Source organism: Hippichthys cyanospilos, chromosome 19 (genome assembly GCF_059441005.1).
Source record: "Hippichthys cyanospilos isolate Australia breed blue-spotted pipefish chromosome 19, RoL_Hcya_1.0, whole genome shotgun sequence".
Taxonomy (NCBI): domain Eukaryota; kingdom Metazoa; phylum Chordata; class Actinopteri; order Syngnathiformes; family Syngnathidae; genus Hippichthys; species Hippichthys cyanospilos.
In genome coordinates, this window is record NC_142387.1 from 7261727 (window position 1) to 7288340 (window position 26614).

At 36.3% G+C, this 26614-nt stretch overlaps 1 protein-coding gene across 4 annotated transcripts; it reads left to right on the forward strand.

The window, feature by feature from the left end:
• The first annotated feature begins 992 nt into the window (after positions 1–992).
• Positions 993–26189, forward strand: mpp7a (MAGUK p55 scaffold protein 7a). Of its 4 annotated transcripts, XM_088402203.1 has the most exons (20): positions 994–1245; positions 15914–16075; positions 16213–16331; positions 16468–16545; positions 17434–17514; positions 17610–17741; positions 17849–17930; positions 18921–19006; positions 19281–19355; positions 19503–19699; positions 19838–19902; positions 20414–20434; positions 20540–20554; positions 21423–21455; positions 22183–22353; positions 22433–22513; positions 22818–22911; positions 23136–23244; positions 23366–23509; positions 24381–26189. In XM_088402203.1, exons 2-20 carry the CDS (start codon positions 16039–16041, stop codon positions 24558–24560), a joined length of 1800 nt encoding a protein of 599 aa, XP_088258329.1. In that variant the 5' UTR covers positions 994–1245; positions 15914–16038; the 3' UTR covers positions 24561–26189. The 4 variants fall into 4 exon arrangements, with proteins under 4 accessions (XP_088258328.1, XP_088258329.1, XP_088258330.1 ...); XM_088402202.1 differs by having other exon boundaries at positions 993–1245; positions 20414–20554; XM_088402204.1 differs by lacking the exon at positions 20540–20554 and having other exon boundaries at positions 995–1245.
• The last annotated feature ends 425 nt before the right edge of the window (positions 26190–26614 follow it).

Here is a 26614-nt window from a genome sequence, read left to right on the forward strand (position 1 = left end):
AAATAAGACAAACGACGAATTCCATGGTGTTCCGATATCAAATAACGGACCATCAGAACGAGTATTTGTAAACATGCCAAGTAACTCACACTGTTTTTTTACATTTTGGTGTATATTTGACAAATTAAGCATTTTGAACGGAGCAGTATTTTTGCAGCGAAATGAAGGAATACTAGGCCAAACCTGGCAACCCTACCAGGAAGCGTCTCCCCTCTCTCCATCACCCACCCGAACGCTGCATGACTCACACACTTGAATCAAACCACTGTCAAAAAGAAACAACTCCTGATATATGATATTTGGGAACCAGTGCGAGAATGTAGTATTAATAAGTTTGCAATATTAAAATAATTCCTGGAGATATAGCGGCACCTGCCTAAATCGAGCAGTTGCTTGTTATGCACTGCCATCTTGTGGCTAATATTTGACATTGCTGCAAGAATTCTTTGGCTACTTATATCATTCCTCTTTAATCAATAAAACCAGCGATGACAGATACATTTAATATAGAAAATATTCAGCAAGGATACTATTTTGATTAAAACATAGAATACTTCATCGATTGCCTGCGTTTCTTTCACGCCATTTCTCTCACGCCTCATTTTCTTTTCATGGCCTTTAGGGGGAAGCATCTGACAGCGTTTATACTCGTTAGAAATGTAAACAAATCGTAACCATATAAAAACAGTTAATCATGGAAGCAGGAAGCAGATTTTTACTGAGCATAATTGAATTAAAGTAACTAGAGTCATACAAATTTTATGAATGCATAACATCATTGCGCTCGTGTTATTTATGTTAAAGATTCAGGCATGTTATTGGTTATACAAACCACCAATGAAAACACAGGATTTAAGTAAACAGTCCGCCTTTTAAAAGTACAGACCAATGAGCGAACGGATGAGGCGGTACCTCTTTTCAGCGCGATGTTAATACAGACCGCAGATCAGCAAACGTTTACTCTTTTTCAAACACGGACCATAGTATCGAAACAATTAAACTGCCTCCAAGTCAGCAAACCAAATGTAATTGTGTTCTTCGAGCGTGCCACACGGGCAAGACCGAACGTTTTGGAAGATAATTTTAGCAGATACCCGCGCTGTCTGTTGTGGGAACAGGAGTTATGAAGGACCAAAGCACATTTTTTAAAGTGGAAACAGAAAACTTTCAGATTTCTCCTCAAAATAATGATTAGACTTTGCCAAGGCTAGCGAGAACCCATTCGACTCCGATCTCAAATGCAAAGTAAGTATAGCAGCTTTGTACAATGTTTTGTGGTGTTCTCTATAATATTCATAACAAACAAAATCAGCGAAATAATTAGTTTGTCGTTGTTGTTTTTTTTATTGAGAACAACTGTTCTGGCTTACATTGTCACGTTATCTTTTTAACAAGTTAAATGGACTTGTAAACGTTAAAACAGCAAATTCACAAATCGAGCTTTCCCGTACAAAGCATTCGTATCTGTATGTGTCAGCTTTTAATGCGAATTGACCTATAAAGTCAGGTAAGCATACATATGCTATCACGCGAAACAAACGTTACATTGTAACACGCCCCTTAACTCACTTATCTATTGTACAATCATACTCTCATAATGTTGAAGGAAAAAGTACTTTAAAAAGTAACTGTGCCCAGTAAAGTCAAGTGTAGTGACTGGAGCATGACACGCCAAACCACAAGTGCTGAAAACTCAGCACTTGGTTAGCCTCCCCCACATCCCAAGTATGTCATTTACATACTTTTAAGTGCGTATGTAATAATTAAATAGAATCCTTGTGGGTTTTACTAACGCCATTAAAAAAAAAAAAAAGTCTGATGGTGCACTATGGAATAAACATCTTTTAGTCCTAAGGATAGTATGATGGTATTTTCCAATAAAGATAATAAATAAATAAAAAGAGGTTTCATTTGCCAGTAGATTCAATGAAATACAGTACTATCAACCTAGCCTATTCTTAAATGGAACTGATTTATGGGGGGAAATGTTGCCTCTATTTCTTGCACTTTGTTTACATTCAATGCACACATGGCTATCATGTATTAGTGTTTTTTTTGTTATGAATCAAAGTCGCATCAATATAAGGTAAAATTATCTGATGAAATGTCATCACATGTGAGATCTGTGGTTGTGAGAAACTGTTGTAGACGCTTTACTGAGAAAACCATATCCAACTGTCGGCCTTTTCTGTCATAACTTCAAAGTCACTGGTTTGTACTCTGATTTACCGACAGTCGCAACAAGGACCATAATTTGGTCATTGCCCTGATGTGACCATTCTCAGTTCCTCAATTCATAACAGCCCTAGCAATTACCTTCCCCACCCTTTTTTTTTGGGATACCAGACAGGAGTGTTAATGTATCATTAGTATTAATGATGGGAACTAGACAGAAGCGAGGGCTTACAAGTATAGGGAGGAGGTCCTGTAGTTGCTCAGACAGTGCCCACGCTTTGCCTTGTTTTGGTTGTCTCTACAGGTGTCTCCTCAGCTCCCTACATTGCTCACATTCCAAAGGTTTTATTCCCACTTTGGAGGGTCACTAACTTGGCAGTGATGTGTGGGAATGCAGAATTCTGGGACGTTTCAGCTTCTGCTGGAATGCAGCCATTAGGGTACAGAAGTGAGGAAAAAAAAGACTAGTGTACAGATTGTGAAGTGGATTTCCTTAGATGACAGCTTTGGCCTCTGTTCATAAGTCTTATTTACAGCATGCTGTACAGTAAGCATTTTATTACATTTCCATCGTAAACAGTCAGTACGAAAATAGCCTGCCTGAGCTGCCTGACATATTAGTGGCCCTTCGCTGTTTTTTTTTTTTTTCTGGTTGAAGTGATACTCTTGATTAGATGAACACATGGCTGTCTGTGGATTGAATGATTTGGGACACTTTCGTTAATGGATGAAAAGATGCGTCTGTAAAGCTCTGACTTACATACAGTGTATTGGAAATACAAACCAGATAAGGATTTACCAAACAATACCCCAAATTGAAAAACAACTAACCATGCCACCAAATTGAAATTACTTTTGTGCTTCTTGTTGGCTCACATTATTTTGCGAGTTTTTGTTTTGATACCATCTACTGTAAATGAGTCTACATGTGTAACGTAAATGCTACAGTATTGCTGTGCAGTTACAGCGGTCAAATTCAGTAATACAATTTGAAGAATATATTACAGCATCCATCAAAGATTGATTAATTTACTGCCAGCCCTATTAAAATTGATTTTTGACCTGTATGGCAATTTACTCACTTCCAGCCCAGTAAAAATTGATCTTTGACATCTACAGCCAGTTAATAGTGTGGATTTTTCTAATGTTGGCCCAACTAGGCCACCAGTATGAATTTTATTGCTTTCTAAATATTACATATTCAACATTTTGTGTTTTATCCACTTAGATTGACCAACCATGTAGCAACATGGAATATTATTGCGGAATTAGGATTAATGACAAAAATGCATATGCAAGATGCATATGGCACTTTCCAAGTCATACATTTAATTAATGCATTCCTTCATTCACTATTTCCCCATTTTTAAGTAAGTGTGCCTTTTGTCCATTCAGCCATCCATTCAGTTACATCCTGCTTAATCACTGTATAACTCCATGGTATCACTAATCCCTATTGCGAGTCCACAATGAAATGGTGAGCCTACTCCCTCCGAGAGACAGAGAGATTAATGTACGGTAATGTTCTCTGCAGGGTCACGGTGAATGAACAACACTGGTGGTGATGCCCTGACCAGCCTCAAAGAGGTGTAGGGTTTCTGTCAGTACACACTATGCCTCCACTTTGTTTAGAATGAGGTCACAAAGAAGACATCAACATGTTTTTATGCTCACAAATACTTTGTGAATACCCCATGGTGAACTAAGCCACATATTGATGTTGAGGAGTAATCATGTTTCATTTGACAAAATATATTTTCTAAACAGAGTCCTATAATGAAATACAATTTGAACAATCAGGCAATCGTGGGCCCACAATATTCAGCTAAGATCAAAGTATCGGAACATAACAGACAATCTTTGTATGTTGAGTGCTTTATGATTCATTCATGGATACCAAGGGCCCCTCAGACAGTGCTGATTTGTCTGAGGTTCATTTTCGTTAGTGGCTTGTGTTTTGTTGGTCAGCAGAAACTCCTTCATGGCCTAAATTCCGTTGTGTGTATGTAGCATCTCAAGGATTGTCTTGTACTAGTTAGGGCTCTGCAGAAGTATTGATAGTTGATACCAAAGTGAGTATCGGTATTGTTTCTATACAAAGAGCCAATATCGATCCTTTACATTGATTGCTTTTGGTTTATCACGTGTTTTTTACGCATTCCCTTGCTGTTCGATGTGCTTTCTTGAATAAATAAAATTGTTTTTTTGTAGATGGGGTGTTTGCCCTTCCAACAGTGTATTGCCTGTAGATCCTTGGTACTGAATGTAGACCATCTGGTACCACATGTACAGTATAGCTTTTTAAAAGATGCCACAGTACTGTTAAAGACATTCCGATCTTATATTTTCTGTAGACCCTCCAACACTAAATCACGCGGTCTTAAAAAAATGCTCATCTGTCTGTTGATCATATGATGCTGACAGTAGATATTTGATGCTCTCTGACCTCACGTGAATGAAGACTGTACGATAATGTTACGTTATCCGATAATGTTAAGTCTTGGTAATGTCTGCCCTTCTGTGTAAAGGCCCCTCCGGTACTGTCTATACCTTTTGGCACTGTCTTTTGATACTCTGTCAATCATTAGGCTATGTCGGACATACTTCACGTAGTCATAGGCAGAAAAACATTTTGGATGTACCTTCACGTTGGGTTTCCTGGCTTTGGTAGCATTAAAATCTAAGTTAGAATTGTCTGCAATAATACAAAATTCTCTCTTGTATCAAAATGTTAAAATGTTTGGAAATATTCACCAGGGTGGAGATGAGTGAAAACTTCGGGTTAATTTATAGTGTGTTTGTGTTGCATGTTCAAAGACACATTTGACAAAGTCACTTTTTCATGTTCTGTTTGCATCATCGTAATGGTTTTGGCCTTTTATTTCCCAGTCTCATTCCACTTTTAAACTTGATTGTCTTGACATACGAGGCTTCCTTTTTTGTTTTTCAATTGTAATGGCTGCCATCTAACAACTTACTACTTTTATTAGGTTTCTGTGCACAAGATGGATTTCTTTGAGATGTAAAGAAGCTTGAGAACAGTGCTCCTAGAATAGATATACAGTGAATGTTTATGTGAATTTATGCTTCGGAATCACCTGGATTCTTGCATAAATTGGTATTAAAATGTGACACGGTCTTCATCTAAGTTACAGCAAGTTGTTGTCTAGTCTTGTTTGGACCAATCTCGATCAAGTCATACCTGGCAGCTTTTAAATAGTGAATAACTGAAACCATTATTTATTCCTGCCCTAAGACACACTGCGTTGGCAGAGTTTCTACTGGCAGACTTACTCAAGTTTTGACTTGGCTAGGATACAAATATTTACATCAAACAAATCACACACAGTGGCATTAAAAATGGTGTCTTCTTGTCCGTGTCTTCAGCATTCGCGCAGTGTGTGTCAATCACATGCGCTGCCACTGAGCATTTTAAATCTTTATGTCACCACCAAAGTTTGCCACTAGGTCAACTGGGTTTAATGGTGTGTGGAAAATGTATCTGTAGTTCAGAGTGATGTAGCCAGCTGCACCCATAAACCTCACCAGTGAATGAGTTGTGGTGTAATCAAGTATTCAGTGGCTTGCTGTTTGTATCATTCACAGAAATAAATGAGTATTGGTGGCAGGGCCACGGTTATGCACAGTTATTTTTACATCAGGAAATGCTGAAATCCAATGAGATCACAGTAAAGTGTGAGCAAAATTTGTTATAATTTATATTGCACTATTAAATTAATTCTAAAGAATAAATGGCCATCACTTATGTCCCATATTAGAATATTTTTAATAAATACACACAGAGTCACTTAAATAAATATATTTGTAACTGTAAATCCATTTATCCAAAGTGGACATAAATCACAGTAAACAAACAAAAAAAAAAATTCTCATTGAAAATGAAACTAAACGTAAGATTGTATTTTCAGGGAAATGGTTATGTGCGATATTTCTTACAGAAAACCCTCTAAGCCCATTCACTCTGGTACAGACACACAGAAAATCAACCACAAAGGGTGTATGTTTGACAATCACTAACTGACAGACATAAGTAAGAAGCAGGGTTGAGAAGCTATGCAAATCAAATAAACTATTTTTTCAGTTGGGCTTCAATATTGCTCTCATAGCTTGATGCTAATTTCCAGTTAGCATATCAATTGGATTTCACGTTGACGTTAGTATTAGCACAAGCTATGTTTTAAAAATAAATTGTCTTCTATTTTAATTTTTTTGGGTCAAATGTGGACCTGAAAACCTCCACGATAAGTGAGGTCCACGAAGAGAGGTACACACTTTTATTTTCTTTTATAATACACTACACTCCGTGCATCAGAAAGTGGTGAGCACAGCTAAGGCCAAATGCTAATGCTAATCTTCATTAGCAGCTAAACCAGATCAAAAATTAACAGACTGTTGACCGCTTCAAACTCCATGTTCGGAATGAGTGCGTTATTGTAATACATTGGGTAGGCGCCTCTATAAAGTGACGATCTTTTGAAAAAAAAAAAAATACGAGGCGACGTGAAGAGGCGAGAAAACCTTGTACAGTATTACTATTTGTTGTTACTAAATTACGCTTAGAGAAGGCAAAATCACATAACATCATACTGCAGAATTAAGATAATGCAAGGTACTAAAACAGTGCTGGGGAATTGCAAACACATTGTTGGTCATTTTTTTCTGTGGTTGTTAGAATCCAAAATCTGTTTAAATATAGATTGATTGACAAGTCCTGCGTAGAAGTGAGTTACAACTGAGTGCCAGGTATATGGTGTTATTATTTGTCTTTGGAATCTTGTGTAGCATTTATTTGGCTGCTGACTCATAAATGACAGACACAACAGACTTAAATAGACTTCCGGTAACATTGGATGAATTTGAGTGACTCAGTGTGCCATTTAAACCGTTTGTGGCTTAGCCCCCTGATTGCTTTTTCCAGCTCATTGTTAGACCTTAGTCACCCAAAAAACCTAAAGCATTATAGTCATGTTAGTCATTTTGATTTGGGGGAATAATTCAGTTGATGCACAACTGCTGCATTGTTTTGTCCACCTCTTATTTGTGCCAGTTCTTGATTACCTAGCAACCCATGTAAAACTCATGCAAATGATAAGGGATACCAGGAAATGGGGTTATACACACACAGACACACACTCGTGCTTTCATGCAGTTAATCATGTCCACTTCATGGAAAGGTGGTGGAATGTGTTAATTGGTGCGCTAACAGACAGACAGAAGTGATCTGTTGCCAACATTAAGCAGATACATTTTCCCTTTCCTGCCTTTTGTTCCAATGGTTCATTCCGTTAGGTTTGAAATTTCCCCAAGTTTTACCCCTCCTAAATGTGATACCATCACTTCAACACACATCAGTTCAACACACGTGAACTTCAAGCACTATAAAATGCAAGCACTATAAAATGTTTGTGTCTTGCAGTGCAAATTTTGAGTTTAATGCCAGTATTTTAAAGGCTTCAAAGGGGTGAGATGTTAGAAGTACAATAACACAAACATTTAAAATATATATTTTTTTGTAAAACCGTTTTGGCAACATTTAAACTCTATTTACCATGTCAGTTTGCACATTTTCAGATTCACTTTTGTTTTGTTTTTTTTTATTTTCCCTTCCTAGCCCAGTAGTTAAAGATTGCATGGTTTGCATCACTTTCTAATCATTTTATATGGCTTATTTGCTTTACAGTTGCCCAACTGTTTGTATGAATAGGATTGAAAAAAGAAAAGATTTTGGCTCTGTACTATCAGTTATGCTAGAGCAGTGATTCTCAAATAGGGGTGCGAGTTAGAGAAACAGTACATTTTTTGTTTCAAATAAATGGGAGTGTGTGAAGGCCCTGCAGGTCGTACTTGAGATTTTAGCGGAGTTTTGCAGCTATATCTAATTCTAATTCAGTGCTTTTTTTTACTGCTGTGACAAAAACTTTTTTTTTCAAATTGAGAGCAAATTAATTGGAACATGAAGCAAATTCTTGCTAAATTATTTTGGTAGGAACTCTTTTGCAAAACATTACACACCTTTATTTTGTTACGTTTTCTAAAGATGCAGATTTTCAATAATGACAAAATTTTCCGGCAGATGAGCCAGAAATACAACAAAGGTTAGACAAACCTATCTTTGCGAGTTACTGAATAAAATATGCCTAGAGATACTACTAAAAATGTAGTTTAACATGTAATAAATCAGAGATGATGTCACTGCACTCTGTTTTAAGTTTTTATTTTTATTTTTTGATACAAAAATGCTTTGCGCTGGTTAGGGGGCACTTGGTTGACAAAAAATATATATTTCACATGGGGGTACAACAATGAAAAGGGTAAGAACCACTGTACGAGGCTATCTACTATGTTTTTACTGGTACTGTGGGGTGGGTTGTTCTATACATCTATTAGCTTTCTATATACTGCATGTATTAGGGGCACAGCTGTCCTTTGTTGCAGCCCCATCTGTGTCAGGGTGTCTTGAAAGGGTCAGGAGTGGGTCATTATAAGTCATTTCGTCATAATTCCCTTGAGGATCTGATGTGCGCATGGAGCCAAGTAAGACGAATGTAGACAGCATGGGGTTAAACAAAGAGGCATTTTAGGTATTTGTTTATAGTTAGAATAGAACCACGATTCTGATATGGGCTGGCTGTTAGATTGTAAACACTGTTCTGCAATTTTGGCACCCTGGTTGGAATGCCCCTTTTAGCGGAACAAAGAAGCAAGTGTGTGCAAAATACCATAAAATTACCATACATATGCGTTACTCATCAGCTCTGTGTGTACTTGTCATCCCAAGTACCTTGTACAGTTTTTTTTTTTTTTTTTTTTAAACCAAGCTACTACTTTGAATCAATCGTTTTCTTGCTTTTTTTTTCTATTGTATTACGGTAGAGGTTTATTCTGTGACCGTGACCACTGAGCCATGGAACCGGACTTAAGCGCATCAGTTATACCCACTTTTTTCACTTGAGATTCTCAAGGGGCCTCCTTTTGCACTGGTTTTGCAAAAGAGGTTGAATGAGAACTAGGTTGCATTGAGGATCATCAGCAGCTTGGAATGCTTTTGGTATATGTGAATGGTAGGACTGTCACTGATTCACATCTGGCTTCCTCCCCAGTAAACATGGCCGTGAGAATAGGATAATCAAAATAGGCTCCAGTACCGTCCAAAACTGTCAAGTCAATTGTTAATTGATGCTCTGCATGACAATAAAATATGCCGGAAACGCGACAAAAAGGCCAACTTTAAAATAAACCTCATGTTACCAACTAATAAATTGACACAAATGTACTGGAACACTTGAATTTTAATGTTTTTCTTAGCAGCGCGTTGTAGCGTAACAGCTTGACTAGTCTTTCTCCTGCCTCTATTGGTCTAATTTCTGCAACATTATAGGGACATTGTTCTGAAATCACATTCAACCGACAATTTAAGGTGCTAACAAATGACCTAATTACACTCGCATTTGCATTGATATTTGGCACCTTTTGCTAATGTGACTCATGCTCCATTATAGCTGCCCTCCAGCAAAAATGAGCTGCTAGCTAGCAGTGCTCAAGCGCTCCATATAGGCTGGCGTGATAAACATAAATTACTCTGCACCCTTTTGATGGTGACAGCCTGATATTTGCCATTCCTACTGATCACATTTTTAAGAAGCTATTCTGACTCACATGTGTCATTTTAGCCAGCAAATTTGTCTTATAGACCTTTATGGGGAGAGCTTTTAGGAGGAAAACAGTTTGTTGCTAAGCACAGTTTAATTTTAAGCAGAAAAATGTCAAAAAAAGATGGTATTCTGTGTTTAAAATGATTTTTTTACCTATATATTTATCTCAATACTTTATATTCAATTCAGATTTTTGACCAAAAATATACCAAATACTAAAAGTCCCCCAAATATTTAATAGCTGCATCCCTAAATCCATTTACTTTCAAGCAATCAACCAATTTTGTAATGAGAAAATAATACAAAAATAGAAATATTTTTGATTAAAGAATTTTAGGAAAAATGGCTGTATCCACCTTAGACCCAGCCTTTTTCATTTGCCCACTAAGGTGGACATTTATTTCTGGTCTATATCTGTATTTTTGACTTATTCAAACTGCCCTACTAAGTCCTAATGTGCTCATTAGAGGATGAGAAAAAGTTTGCATAGGGGATCATCATCAGTTGTATCACATTTTGGTTGGATGTAATCAACCTTGCTGTCCTACTGAGACAAAATGGACAAACCATTGGGTACAAATCAATCAGTGTCAACTGTAGAGGATATTAATACAAGTGTAAGATCATTAAACTTCACAGCAGAATGCTTTTTCATCACATTCTATCCTTGTTTCTTCGCACTCCTTTTTTCTGCCACTTTTCTTTATTCTATTCTCAACTCTATTAATTATGCATCTGTTAATGAGCTGGCTTCCACACAAAGCATGTCGTTTTGAACACACAGTACATTCTTGTGCAAGTGTACGTGACATGCAACTTCAATAGTATACCCGACCTGCCTATCAAATACTTCCACTGTACTCATTTAATGTAAATAGATGAATAAACACATTTTTACCATCCCTTTGCAACTTATACATACCACAGGAACTATAATTCGCTCTATTTATAGGTGTGCCGCATGAAGGTTACCAAGCAACGCTAACATTTTATAGACCTGCAGATTAGTGAGGCTTATGGCTACCTGCTGTTCTCTCCCCGTCCTGCATCGCTGTACAAATCCACTATCCTTTGATTAATGTCAGGATGCCTACGGTACATGGACAATGAATGTGCTGATCTCTTCAAGCAGAGTATTGTTTGATTTACTGCATATTTGTTATCATATGATAATGAGTTCCCCCAATTTAATGAAATTGCCCATTAATTCGCTTACAACCCGTCATGCTATGTCATTGTGTGAGAGAGGAATGTGTGAGTGGTGACTGACACTGACTGTGGCCTTCGGTCCTTGATAATGGGTCAGTAAGAGACAAAGAGCTGCTGTTCTTGTATGTAAAACTAGAACAAGGAGAGTAGGTGTAAAACAATGATGCTGTCATGAACACATTTCTTTTTTGCCCTATTGTTTGCATTTCCTCCCTGTGGGTTAAAAAGGACACAACTCCCATATAATCAATAAAAAAATATCAGTGTATACACAGTACAGTAGTTTCACATTTATCAATCAGTATCAAAGTTTATAGAATTACTGTCCAATTTGTAAACTTTAATTCCACCACTTAAATATAATAGGGTGTTAAGCAATCACTTGTAATACAGACCAAACTTTTCATGGCTGTGTAAAGCATATTCATTCACTTTGTTAGTCCATCAAGCTGTCTTTTAATATGACAGCTCTATCTAGTGGTCATTTTAGGTTCTACATTTCAGACTGTATTTTTACCTCTGTGTACAACGGTACACCTGAAGTGAATTGTCAAATGTTTAACTTAGAAGCATTGTAGAGAAAGACTGATGTTTTTCAGGACTGATACTGATACTTGTATATACTTGTATATTTATAGAATGGAATTTATTGTCATTCATTTTCAAGAAAAGGGAAAATGTTTATATACAGTAAAAGAAATGAATATCTTTTTGCATACATTATAACAACTTTTCAGATTAGCATAATGTCGATTTTTTTTTTTTTAAACACAGGGTTCACAATAAATTACATATATAGTTATTTGCATGAGTGCGGGCACACTGTCCACAGAGAAACAATTTCGGGGAAAACACAAAATAAAGTGTGTCTATCACCCCATTATAATTACCTCCCTATTCCAAAATTCTCTGAAGTAAAACAAATAACGCATGGATGACATGGTGAACAGTACAAATTTTGCGATAACAAACAGCCTTTAAAATTTGGACAAAAAAATCTAGGATCTCCTAGAGTCCTCAGCATGTCTTATAAAGTTAAACTAACTCCTTGTAGTTTCTTTTTTTTTAACAGTAAATTAAGCTCTCAAAAAGTTTAAATGTATAAATGTAAAAATGTCACATATCTTTAATTTGATTTAAAAAGAAAAAGGTGGTGTAGCCCGGGTGAGCAGAAGTTAAGAACAAATTTAAACAAATAGTTTCCTGAAGCTAACAAAAAAGGCAAAAAAAAAAAAAAAAAAAAAGGCAGATGCACAGCTAAATCAAGTAGCCTGGCTGCAGAACGAGGTAGAGGCGTGGCTTAATGTGTGGGTGGAGCCAAATGTTTGACAGCTCAAAAAGGTTGTGGAAATTAACAGCTTGAAGTCCATTATGGGTAAATAGAGGGTCCGAGAGGCAAAGAAGCACATAGAGCATATTCGGTGGCCCCCAAAATGGAGGGATCCATTTTGGTTCTGGCTGTGAAATCTAGGCCTTTGGGTTCAAAAGTTGCTTTTAAAAGATGTCATAGAGATGACTAGAGTAAGATGTAGTACCACATGTCCCCAGCAGAGAGCGCACGTCTTGCATAGTTCAGTTGAGTATTTGGGAGTGGGGCAGACAGTCAGTTTGTATTTTTTTGATGTTCGACAAGGTGTTAAAAAGCCTTTTGAATCATCAAAACCACCAAAGAAGTAGATTAAAAAAAAAAAAAGAAAACATAAGAGCTTATACTGTACAGGTGGAGTCAAATGTTTAGTGGGTGGAGTTAAATATTTCTCCCGAATTGAGCCACTCCTCAAAAGCCTTTTCCCATAATCGCTCAATTTCTTAGTTGTTGTTTGGATTTTAACTGTTAGCTCTGCATCCATTTTTTATGCGCTTGAAAAGTTTTAAGTATGTACCCTTCACAAATTAGAGTTTGTCATGTATAAACTCCTGAAACCACCGTTTAGTGTCAATGACCAAAGTAGTTTGCTCTTTATTTGTGATCATAATGACATTATAAGAGATGTAACAAAAGGTGGAGATCTGCAGGCCTTTTGTGAGGAACTTGCCTTTCAGGTCTGATTGGGTGAGCAGATATACCTGGTGGGCTTGCCACTTCCTGCATGGGAGGATTTTGTTTTCATGCCGTGTAAGTTGAGTGGGTGTGCCCGCACATGCGTGTCGAGCTGTATTTCAGTTGCAGGAAGAACATGATCGGGTAGGTGTTCTTTTGTGCCTCCCAATTTTGTTTTCCTGATTGTTATCATCTTTGTTTTGGTTTATTCCCCTGATGTAATTTCTGAGATCATCTGTTTGTGTCTGTAACACACCGCCGATGGTCTTATTTTTTTCTCCTGATTGACCCGATTGATCATGTGTTGCATTATTGTAACACACCTCTTTTAGTGACCACAGAATCTGGTTACACCAGTGTATCATTGATACAGCATTCATTACTGTGTGTTATTTTAGACTTTGCATAAATTCTATTGGCTCAGCTAACATGAAAATACATTACTAGTTTTAAACATTCTTGCTTGTAAATAGCATTAAGAAGTGGATTTTTCTAACATCTTCACTTTGCTAAGTCACGATTTCTGTTGTGAGTCGTCAGGCATTTATTACACAGTTGTTTTCATCATGGTATTTGCGCACCTGTAACCCATGTTGGTTGACAGGATGTTAAGCCTGTCAATTGAGTAAATCTGCTGATCCAGAACACGATGAATTACTTAAGTAAACTGCTCCTTTGAGATGTATTGAGTAAGATAGTGGTGCCTTTAACAAGCCTCTGTCATGTGATAAGGATATCAGTTTCAGCTATAGTAGCTGGTCTCAGAATACAAAGCAGTTTTGGACACAAAACCCAACACATTGATGTCATTTGAGGAGTAGGTTAAGGATTAGATGCTATGTTAGTATCTTTTTATGGAACGGAAAACCAGTAAATCACTATTTTGAGATTTTAGTGCTGATTTTTCATTAAGTGGTACATTGTTTGACTCCCAATTTATCCCTACTAAAAGTCAGTGCTTCTCAAATGGGGGTACGGGTACCCCTAGTGGTACTTGAAGGAACTCCAGGTAGTACTCATCTTTTAAAAATTAAAATGATTGAAGTAATTACATGTTTCAAGAAAATATAAGTCCATTAAACAAATTTTATGTTCAGTAGGTTATTCAATTCATTATTTTAAAAACACATTTTCTTCCCTATACTTGAATAGTTTGACAGAACATGTCTTTTGGTGGCGCAGTGAATAGCACATCCGCCTCACAGTTCAAAAGGTCCCGGTTCAAATCCACCTGGCTGCAGCCTTCCTGTGTGGAGTTTACATGTTCTCCCTGAGCCCGCGTCGGTTCTCTCGGGGCACTCCGGCTTCCTCCCACTCCCCCTTATTTATAATTATTTCTTTTTGAGAACAGGTCTGACACTTTGTTTAATATTTTTGTGTGGACAAATATATGATACTATTTTGAATGTTTTATGGACAAACATTTATTTATAATTATTTCTTTTTGAGAACAGGTCTGACACTTAATGTTGATTATTTTGATTATAGACAAATATATGGAAAAAATCTATAAGTGATTTCATTTTAATAACAAATCTCTTCTATGATCCAAAAGGACACTTTATGTTGATTATTTTTTGTGGACAAATACAAGTGAAGTTTGAAAGGTTCTCTAGTATAATACATCAGACGGTGATGTAATGTTTTAGGGCTTTTTTTTTTAACTCAAAAATCTTTTGCACTGATTAAGGGATACTTGGTTGAAAAAATATTTCATAAGGGTTACGTCATTGAAAAAAAGGTTGACAACCACTGGTCTATTAGTTATACTACCCACGAGTCACCCTTGATAATAAATCCACTAGATGGCGGTAGAGCCATTTTCAAACATCTAATTGGATTCAAGCGTATGTGAGCCACATGGTAAGCGTTTGTATACTGACCCATAAAACAGTACAATTTGACCTGTGATTTATTTTCATTTCTCAAGAACAGTATTATCTCTGGGTCAGTAAGACCTGGAGTTGTGGGTGTTTTTCCAAAAGTGTCAAGTCTTGTTTTTTTAAATTTTTTATTCTATTTTATTGTGAATGAACTCACACAGTTAGTATGGCAATACTTATTTAAATCTGTGTGTTGTGTGTTAATCTGAAATAGTAACTGTAGTAACTGTTTTTTCTTTCTAATCACACCAACCAGTTTTGTGATTCCTTCCCACCACCCTCAGAAACAGCATTTCTGTGATTGTGTTATGTTATTCATTGTTATTGTTTTAGATAAATTAACTTACAAAAGTTGCAATGATTAAAACAAATTAAAAATGCATAAAAATACCATAAACCAAGCAAAAGTCATATACTAAAAAACTACATCCAACATTTACTTAAACTTTCAAATGGGTCACTTTGATCCACAACATAACAGAAGGGTTGATAAATGGACCCCAATGACTTGGCATGCTTTTATTTTGAAGTTGTTCCCATATAAACGTCACACTTTGATCCTTTCTGCCTGACACAGTTTCCATTCCTACTGATCACATTTTAACTACTCTTGCTGACTCAAATGCGCTTTTTGAGGCAGCACAGTTTTAAAAATGTTTACCCAATACTTGGTTAGAATAGATTTTTGTATCAGAAATCTGAATACCAAAAATACTCGACCTCTCCATTCCATTACTCACCCGTTGAAAGAAATACCAGTGATACCAATCCCAAAGAGGCACAAGGGTGTAAGATGTGTTGGGGAACACCCTGGGCTATTATAAGCGTTATAAGATCCAATAACCCTGACTATAACACCCAAACTATAGGTATTTAAACCATGTTAACAGCTATCGCACCCTATGATTATGCTCTGAAATCTCCTCTTATAGATTTCCATGGCATAAAACCTGTCCGCAAATGCCGTTGGTCTTTGGTGAGAGTTGCTGAGGAACTCACAACCCTGTTGCCTCACTGCCTTTTTCCAAAGCCTGAGGGGAGGTAATTGACAGGAGCCATGCCTGCCCTGACCACCGGAGTGGGCCACGAGCCAGGTACCAAACCATCTGATACAGCGAAATCCCAAAGATACTGTTTTGCGTGTTTTGCTTGACTGAAATTATTGTAACATATTTTTTAAGTTGTTGAGCTTAAGTTTTATGAAAAACTCACCTCTGCCTCTCACATATAGGGATGTATGAGTTGCTAGCAGCTTTACCTTCAAAATTGAAACCTCATGCTAGCCACCCTGAGGAGAGTACCTTCCTGCAGGGCATGTTTGGGGAAAAAAGTCTACATTCACTATTCATGGTAAAAAGAAGTCATTAGATAATATTTTTATTGGTTTCATATTTTTGTACATTTTGGAACATTGTTGCTGTTGTATGTAGCCATGGGAAAGTCCGCCTTCCTTGCATCGTCACTAACAAACACAATGTCCTTTCAGATTCATGACCGACTACAGCATTATGAGGAAAGCAAACCGACTCCTGTCTTGGACAATGCTGCAAGTCTGTGCAGTGAAGTAAGTGGTTGAACCTCCATTAAAGTGGACACTGCAAAACCCGATTGTTTTAATAATCGCGTAAGCTAACGAGTAATTGACCAATGAGATTAAAACATTTTAATTTCCATCCTTTTATTCAAAAATAGGACATCGCTTTAAATTGATCATTTAGAAAACAAAAAATATGATTGAGTAATTGCTTTGGTCCGTAACATTGTATAATAGGCAAAAACGTAGATCATCGGATTTCAAAAAAAAGGTAAAAAAATGTCTTCTAGTAGTGAAAAGAAAAAAAATAGACACTGTAAATTTAAAAAAAATGCAAATAATAGAGTCTATCAGTTATATTTTTCATTTGAGGTAAGGTAAGGCATAACCTTTTGGAGATTAAATTTTGTAAAAAAACAAAAAAAAAAACACAAACAAAGATTGCTGTTTTTATAGATTTACCTTAAAAAGGTTTTTTTTATTAAAAAATTTGCTGAAAAATGCAGTAAATCTTGATTAATTTTGGAAATGTTAATGATTAATTTGTTAAAATTTTGAATTGCATGATGCAAAATCAGGAATCATGAAAAATCAGGTTCAGAAAGAAAAAACATTGCCAGAGTGTTAGCTGCATGTGCATCTACTGAACTTGTGGTTTAACAAACAGCTCATTTAGTTGTAAGTTGAGTAGAAACACCTGTAACTTAAGCCAAACTCTGGCAGGGTTTTTCGTCCTGGACCTGGATTTCCCATCTCTACCTGACAGCACTATTATAATAAAAAATATGTACAATATTTATAAGTCTAGTAATCGCTAATTATAATAGCACAATTCACAAAACATCTCCAAAAAACAAAGTAGGATCGGTTAATGCTGAATTTATGCATTACATCAAGGCTATACATGTTTTTTTTCAGTTGTCAGAGGAGCTTCAAGGGAAATCAGGTACAAAAGAAATGAATGAGCTTCTCAAGCTATTGGCCAAGCCACACCTACAGGTGAGGATTTTTACAATAAGATCCATAGCCTCAAATCTTCTTTTTATCACATTTTCACTACAGTGTACAGCAAGTGACTACATTTTTTTTTCCAGAGCCTTCTATCAGTCCATGATGTAGTTGCACAGAAAAACTATGACCCTGAACTACCTCCAATGCCTGAAGACCTCAACGATGATGAGGATTCTGTGAAGATTATAAGACTAGTTAAAAACAAGGAGCCCCTTGTGAGTTACTGGATTTGTATAACTTCTGATGTTAATCAAACTGAGCTATTAACTGAGATCTGATGTACCGTAGTTAAATATTAATTCTGTTCATGAACTTTTCATAGGGAGCTACAATAAAGCAAGATGATCTCACAGGAGCCATCCTTGTGGCCCGAATCATGAAAGGAGGGGCAGCAGACCGAAGTGGTTTGTTTCAATATTTAAAATTCAAGAACATTATAAACTTGACACTGTTAGCAACATGCCTGTTGTGGAAACAACACAAACAAACGTTCAAATCGGGATATTTTATAATTACATTGTGTTGGGTGTGGATAGCCAAAAAACAGTTGTCTGACATTCCAACGTTTGTATCCTGTAGCTAATGCACTAATATCAAAACAGGGCTGCATGATTATGTCCAAAATATTAATCACAATTTTTTTAGGCAATATTGAAATCACGATTATTCATCGTGTTTGGGCAAACATGTCTAGTTATTGACATTTTTTTAAACAAGCAGTATATAAACATGGCTTCAAGGCTTGATACTTACAATTAATAATAATGAACTCAATAATAGATAAAATAATAATAATTAAAACAAATGGCACACAGGGCAACATAGCTAACTTACTTGATGAGTGCAAACCAGTGGAAAAAAAAAAATAGGCCTACTTAGAACCAAGCACATCAGGTGAGAAACGCCATTTCTCACTGGTAAATAATACTGTATATTAGGGTGAGAAAAGCATAGGCTTTTGTCATGTAAACATGGGAAACATTGCCCCCTGTTGGTAGGACGACAAACTGCTTGATATTGACATGGAGTGTCGGCTTTCTAAATGTTAATATTGCTGAGGATTAGCTTAATTAATGTTGACAACCACTATCGTGATCGTGATTAAAATTCGATGAATTGTGCAGCCCTATATCAAAACACTAGTTTTGTTTATTATCGAAAAACGGAAATGTAAGAAGATAAAGTTCTGCTGAGAGTAAAAAAAAAAAAAAACATTAATTAATAATGGACTCAAGTTTTTTTGTTTTATTGCCTACCTTATTATTTGCTCAGTTATGGGATGTAGTCTGCTCGGAGAAGTGAACAGAGTAAGAATTTCATTGTGTGGTATACCTATGCATATGGCAATAAAACTCTTGAATATTGACTAAAATTTAATTTATTTTATGTAACAGGCCTTATTCATGTTGGCGATGAGCTAAAGGAGGTCAATGGAATCCCTGTGGATGACAAGAAACCAGAGGAAATTATTCGTATTCTGGTATGATTTGTCTTTTTTTTTGTTGTTCTCAATTCCCTTTGTCAAAATAACACTTATGTGTGAGGCAATTACTTCCTTCTACTCATCCAGGAATTTGTGACTTGCATATCAGTTCTACGAAACACTTGCTCTAATCTTTCTTGGCGCTTTGATCACATGTGTGGATGTACACCAAGCTTCTGGAAAGTGATGCTGTAGATTTTCCAGTCGAAAAGTTTTCAAGTTAGATAAGTATTAGTCACATAACCCACTTTATCTATTTTGTCCCTCTTAGGCTCAGTCTCAAGGAGCCATCACCTTTAAAGTTATTCCTGGTGTCAAAGAGGACGTTTTGACCAAGGAGCCAAAGGTGGGCATTGACGGACTTCGTCATCTCATTAAAATATTCTAATTATTGATTATGAATTGACCTTACCTTTCTGGCATACTTTTTTAAAATTCTATAAAGTAAGTAACAAGACATTTTTCTGTTCCCTCTTCTCACTTCGATGTTCAGATGTTCGTGAAGGCGCTCTTCGACTATGACCCGAAAGACGACAATGTCATCCCGTGTAAAGAGGCCGGCCTTGCCTTCAAAAAGGGTTCAATTCTTCAAATTATGAGCCAAGATGACGCAACCTGGTGGCAAGCCAAACATGAGGGGGATGCTAACCCTCGTGCTGGCCTAATCCCGTCGAAATCGTTTCAAGAGAGGTGAGAAAGAAAAAAAAATCTTTACATCTCTTACCTAAGATCAGCAAAAGTACCGTTTTTTACTCTTCATGTGTGGCAGGGAACATTTATTCACCCTTTCTCACCATGTGCTTGTCTTTTTTTTTTTTTTTTTAATAGGAGACTTGCTCTGCGAAGTCCTGCTGCAATTCTCCCAATCCATAGGTCTTCAATTCGGCGATCTAGTAAGTTTTTACTATATAACATCAGGAAATGTGTGACTTAAAATATAATTTATGGAGAATGGAAGGTATTTTTTTGCACTTTTAGGGTCATGATACTGAGAGCAATTTCATAGCTATGCAGCTCGTGCAAAAAAATAGTTGAATGATTGTGAGAAAATTAAAATGAGAATTAAATGCCTTTCATTCGCTCAAGGCCCTATTTAAAAAATTCTCATGATTATATAAAGCACAAAATGTCATTGCTTTATATATAGTGGTTTTTAAGTTCCACAAAACTTGTGGTTGTTTATATGAAAACAAGCCTAGCTTCAGATATCCAGGCAACAACCCAACTATTAAATTTGCCCATTCATGTTTTTCCTGCTGCCATTTTTACGTGCTGACTGTGAGTTTATGTTCTGTGTGATTACATAGTCCGTTTTTTTTTAGAAATATTTCTTTTGCAAGCAGATGTATGAAGTTTTTTTTTTTTTGTAAAATGGCAATTAATAGTGTGTTTTGTTTTTTGAAGATGATGTGGGTGTAGATTGTGGTAGGTGTTTTCCTCTTTTCCCCCTTTCCTCAAAGTCTTTCTTCCATGTTCAATTTCTAATCCATACTCAATTTTATTTCTTGCTTCATTTGCTGTTTGTCACAGTTGAGGAAATGGAAGGTACAACGCAACTAACACCTCTCATTGACTAAAGTTTCAATTAGGGATGCACTGAATTTTCTGTACAGTGGCTCGGTTGGCGCAGTGGTTAGCGCACCCGCCTTACACTTTAACCACGTTAAAATCATTTCTGAATTTTGGTTTCAGCCAAACATTCATTTTGGTGCATCCCTAATTTGAATTATAATCATATTATAGTGGCCATTTATTAAAACATAACTCTTAGATTTTTTTTTTCCTAATGTAATTAAAACTACTGCATTTTTTGTTCTCTATTTTTTGAGAACTAATTATTTATTAATGGATTATAACAAAGAAATATCCAATATGACTTTGGCACACAATGTTACCTCCTTGTCTTATGCAAACCACCATATTTTATGAACAATTCTCCTGGACATTAATTATAGCCACTTTTACTTTGGTAAATCTTCATGATTATATAAAAAACACTTTACTTTGGTAATCATGTTACTTTGGTCATGTATTTTTACCTGCAGTAATTTGGTGATTTCCGCCACATGCTACATGCATAGTTTGATAGTATGACACATCACATCAATTACTTGCGAATCAGAAAAAAAAAAAAGTTGTAAATTTTAGTTCTTGTAATGAAGATTTTCGATGTGTTCTGTTTTGAGATTTCATAGTTGCGTTCTTAGAAATTCAGATGTCGTGTTGACATCTGTCTTGAAACTCAGATGGTAGTTTAGTAAACTTTCTAACCAATTGATGATTTACAAAATATACTTTTTGTGTTTAGTTTGAAGGGCTGAGTCCTTTTTTCTGTCCCTTCTTACTTTTCTCTTCCAATACGATAATTACGCCTCTCTTCTGGCCCCCTTTTTTTTCCTTTTCTTATCACCAGAGGATGCTGACTTTATTAGTGGATCCCGTCTAGGTGAGAGTGTTATTGGTTTCTCTTCTTCTTTTTCTTTACTCCTTTTCCATTCTGTACCTCTAACTGTCAAAATAATCATTTAAACAATTTTGAGTCACAGAGAGACAATTGTCTTGTTTTTTTATATTTTTTTAAATTTTATTGGCCGTCTTCTGTAATTGTTCATAATCACGTTTGTGTCATCTCTACGTGCCCTGTGGTCGTATTGTCAACTGCAATCACAGTGGCCGTTGACATACAGTAATTGTTGGATTTTTTTTTCAGTTTTTGTCTTTTCTTGAAACTGTTCTCCTCCCTCTTACCATCATTCCTCCCCCAATTTCTTTTTTTACTCTCTACTTTAATTTCTATTTCCTCCAAACTGCTCTACTTTTATGACCAATCAAACTGTTTGCTTATTCTATCAATGCAAAGTGCTTTTATTTAATGTTACATAAAGTACGGCTTTTATCCACTTTTGGACTGGATTGGTCACATGATGAAGCCAAGCATAACAATCATGAGCTGAGCTTTATATTACTATTTGTGGTATTGGACATTAAACTAGGGAGGCATTGGCCAGAACATTAAAACCACTTAGCTCCAGGCTTATGTGGTTGTATTGGCACCCTAGCGTTTATTCTCTGTACTTTACAAATAATCGCATAATTCATCTAGGATTTATATAGAAATTCACTTTTTTTTAATGATTGTTTCTCGTTGTATTTCTCCATTTTAATGACAATAGTCGGGTTCAGAAGAAGCTTCCGCCTGAGCAGGAAAGACAAGAAGACCAACAAGTCCATGTACGAGTCTAAAAAGAGCGAAATTTACGACACGGCTGACGTTCCCACTTATGAAGAGGTCACAAAATACCAGCATCAGGGGAGAGCAAAACACCGGCTGGTGATTCTCGTTGGTAAGTAGTGTGGTAGTAGACAGATACGTTCAAAATGAGATGCTTTCGTGGGAAGGTGGTCAACTGGGTTTTTCTGCAGGGCCGACTGGAGTTGGCTTGAATGAGCTTAAGAGAAAACTTTTGATTTCTGATCCACAGCACTTCAGTGTGACCATCCCGCGTAAGTATATTTATTCTAATTTTTTTTCCTCCAATATCGGCTGGCATTGTAAGGAAAGAAACTTGACAAAACCGCGCTTCATCTTTCATGATAACTGCTTGTTGTCATGTTATCAACAGCAAGTGGCAAAATGTGTATTTAAAGATATGAATTCTATATGTAAAAACCAGTTATACAATTAATTATCGACAAAATATTGACTTTTTATTGTTGTAAATGGCTAATTTGCTAAATTCTTTTAAAAATGTTGTCTAAACTGAATTTAAAAACAGTATTTCTCTTTGCTCTCCATCTCCTCCTCTAGACACAAGTCGGCCAAAGAAGAACCTGGAGAATGATGGTGTGGAATATCATTTCATCTCAAAGCATATTTTTGAGACAGACATTCAAAACAATAAGTAAGCAAGCCACAAAAACTAAAAAATATATATGGAGTATATAGAGTTATGGAGTATCTGGAGTCAATAGTTGTTAAGTTTTGTGTTGGATGCTAAATTTATGTTCTGCCATTTATGGAGCAGTAGAAAAATAATTGCGTTATATACTAAGGACCCTCTGTTTAATATTACTGAAATGCTCCCTGCCGTATTCTTATCTTCCCTCTTTTCATCTCACCTCTTAGGTTCATTGAGTTTGGCGAGTACAAAGGGAATTACTATGGGACAAGTTTAGACTCAATACGGTCGGTCCTTTCCAAGAACAAAGTGTGCCTGTTGGACATCCAGCCGCATGTGAGTGGCCCAAAGAATTCCTCTTTTTTTTCTTTCTGTGTTCTTTTCCTTTTTTAGCTGCACGTTACACATGTTTACACTAGTTTTGCACTCTTGTACTAAAAGTGTTTTTGTCGTCCAGGCTTTAAAGCACCTGCGGACTGCAGAGTTTAAACCGTTTGTAGTTTTTGTGAAGCCTCCTACAATTGACAGACTGAGGGAGACGAGAAGCAACGCCAAACTCATTTCAGGCAAGGATGATAAGGGGTCTGCTAAGTCATATACGGTGAGTGCAGACTGAGTTTATTTAATGTCCTCCTTTTCTTTAACGTTTTTCTTCACAATATATTTTCATGCGATTTATTAATTGTTACACTGTGTGGAATTTAACCAAGCTGGTCTTTGCCTTGACACAAATAGTTAGCATTGTCTTGTAAACAATGGAGGCATGAGAGATGCAATCATCTTTTTGTTCAAGAATAACTACTATCGATGTGAGTTTCCACTGGAATTAAAGAAACACCTAAGGACAGAGAGACATCATTACAGAATTTGGCATGGAATAATTTCAAACACATACATACACTCACAAAAATAAGTATTTATTTATTTATTTATGAAAGGGTGGATGACACTGTTGCCTTATGCTTATTTTAATGGTAAACCAATTGAGCACTGCAGTGATGAACTTTGACCATTGGATGGCAGTGTTGCCCACGTTGGGGAAGAAAGCCATACATACTACACATACATTACATACATGTAATTCAAATGATCCGTCCATCAATTTTCTAGAGCCACTTATACTTACAAGAGTCGCAGGCTTGCTGGTGCCTATCCCAGCTGGCTTGGGCAGTGGACGGGGAACACGCTAACTGTATACTGACTGTCAGGTTGTTGGTAGATAAAGTTAGCATCAGTTTTGATCTTATTATTGTTTTAAGCGTCTGCCATTGTATGGCTAATTTTTACTCCATGTAAATCTCTTTTATGCACCGACTGCCTTGAAGTGCTCTCTAGTTATTCACATTTTGTTATATTCTGCCTTCAAAAATGTTAGCTGTCCTTCAGTAAAGACTGCATGTCGGTACATAATACTAACACATACCGTAATAGAAGAATGTTTAATTTTCCCCTTGTTTTCACTCATACGACAGGAAGAGGACTTTCAGGAGATGCTGGCAACTGCTCAGACAATGGAAACTCAGTATGGACATCTCTTTGACATGGTCATAGTAAATGACAACCTTTCAGAGGCCTTTGGCGAGCTACGCACGGCATTAAAAAAAGTGGAGATGGACGAACAGTGGGTTCCCGTTAGCTGGACTCATTCCTGAGACATACACAGATTGTAAAACAAGAACAAGAAAGATGAAGACTTTTGCAGTATGTCTTCTGGTGGAAATTGTGGGAAGACACTGCAGGCCGCTGGGCTATATCTGCGGTTTGATGCAATTTTTCGAAGACCAAGATGATTGCACTTTGGGTTGAGGATGTTTCCGGGATGTGGGCATTGTAGTCTTGGATACAAGATGTGGAGTGTTTTTTATCAAACCAGAATGCCGAATGAGCATGGATTATTAGTTACCAACAACCTTCCCAGCACATCAGCAGCACTACCAACAAGAAGCCTTCTTGGGACTGTTAAAAACATGAGACTATTAGAAATCAAAGGAACTGTCACATTTCTTTTTGGTTTCACAACATGCACATGTCTGTCAAAAAAAAAAAAAAATGCAAATGGGAGCGAAAGGGGTGAAGAGTGAGACTTTCTGTTTTACTAGAATTTTATGCTTCTGAAATTATTTCCACTTGAAACCATTGTTTGGTACATTCTCATAAAGGGCAGTACATGATGAATTTTTATGAAAAAAAGTAATATATTTTCTAATATTTTCTAGTTTTTTTTTTAACATTTTATATGCATATCAGCTTTTTAGAGCAACGCGATCTTAATTGTTCTCTAACTTATATTGTAGACTGTATACAAAAGTCTTAGCATTGCTGTCCTCCCACAAGCCATTTTTTCAGGGATTCAAGCCATTTCTGACTGCATTTAATGCATTGTTAATTTCTCATCTATCCATATCCTCGAATACCCCCATTTTTTTTTTTTTAAATGGCGGGTGTTTTACCTTTCTTAAGTTGAGCAGCCTTGGAAACCCACTGGGTCTTAAAAACTTTAAAAAAAAAAAGTTTTAAATCCAATAACTTTGAATTTCTACAATTCTTAAAAAATCTCATATTAGAGCTTAAATATGATTTTGGTTTTGGTCTTAAAAATCCCTTGACATTACTTTTATTTAAAACACGCATAAACTCGAATCTCGCTTTTGAATTTTTTTTATTTTTGAGGATGCTATAACGTAGCCATAAAACACAACTATATATAGGCTAACTATGCCGTCAGAATCAGCTATTCCTGTGTGCATACAACAATTTATTTCGAGCTTCGTTTGCACAGCAGCGGAGAAAACCTAAATTCGAATTACAGTACTTGCTTACATGAATAAGTGCAATGCTATGCAAAAAAAAAAAAAGTATTATGGTCTTAAAAAGTCTTAAGAGTTAGCTTGTTGATTGATCATGTTTTTAGATTAATTGAAAATATTCAAAGTTCAATGACTTAATTTTGGAATAAGCTGTTATCAAAGGTTTTTAAACAGCCTAAGTGGGAAGACTAGAAAATACTATATCCGCAAAGGTGTGTAAGGGATTTTTTTTTTTGTACTTATTTATTTTTATGGTTTCTTTGTGTTGTTCATAAAAACTAACAATCACAATTTAGCATGTAATCACATTTCCATGTTGCCCTGTTGGACCTGGATCACTTCTTCATATCTGTATATCTTACATTTATAATCAAGACTGTACACATCAGAAATACATTTCTTGACGTAGATATTTTGCTCATTCTTTTGGGTAATCGCTACATTTTATATAAAAAGAAAATCCAACACTTCAAAGCCTCTTGTTGTGATTTTTGTGCCAAGAAACAATTAGCAAGTGAAAGAATATGAACTTGTTAATTAGGGGCGGAGCCAGACAGGATGTTGCAGTACTTCAACAAACGGTGGCCAATGGCCATTCTCTGTCATATTATTTACGGTCAGGGTTTCCTGAAATAAATAATAAATGTATTAAATTCTATGCATATTAGTTTAATGTTTAATAATTATAAACCATTTATGGTATCAAGGGTATAAAAATACTTGCATGCATATATAAATAGAAAAATGACAAAACAAAATTTCCTCTTGGTGTGGGGGTGGCGTTTGCCACGTCTAGTCACGATGTCATGCTTTGTTGATGTCCAGTGGCATAGGCTTATTTTAGGAAAACTGACTCCCCCCAAATCACAGGTGTTAAACTCCAGACCTCAAGGACCGGT

What these genes read in the sequence shown, in the direction of transcription:
- mpp7a (XM_088402202.1), top strand. Translation starts at nt 16,039, where the DNA reads ATGCCTGCCCTGACCACCGGAGTGGGCCACGAGCCAG. An exon ending in CGGAGTGGGCCACGAGCCAG is followed by an intron (nt 16,076 to 16,212) that starts GTACCAAACCAT and finishes TCTCACATATAG; the next exon opens with GGATGTATGAGTTGCTAGCA. An exon ending in AGGGGCAGCAGACCGAAGTG is followed by an intron (nt 17,931 to 18,920) that starts GTTTGTTTCAAT and finishes TTTATGTAACAG; the next exon opens with GCCTTATTCATGTTGGCGAT.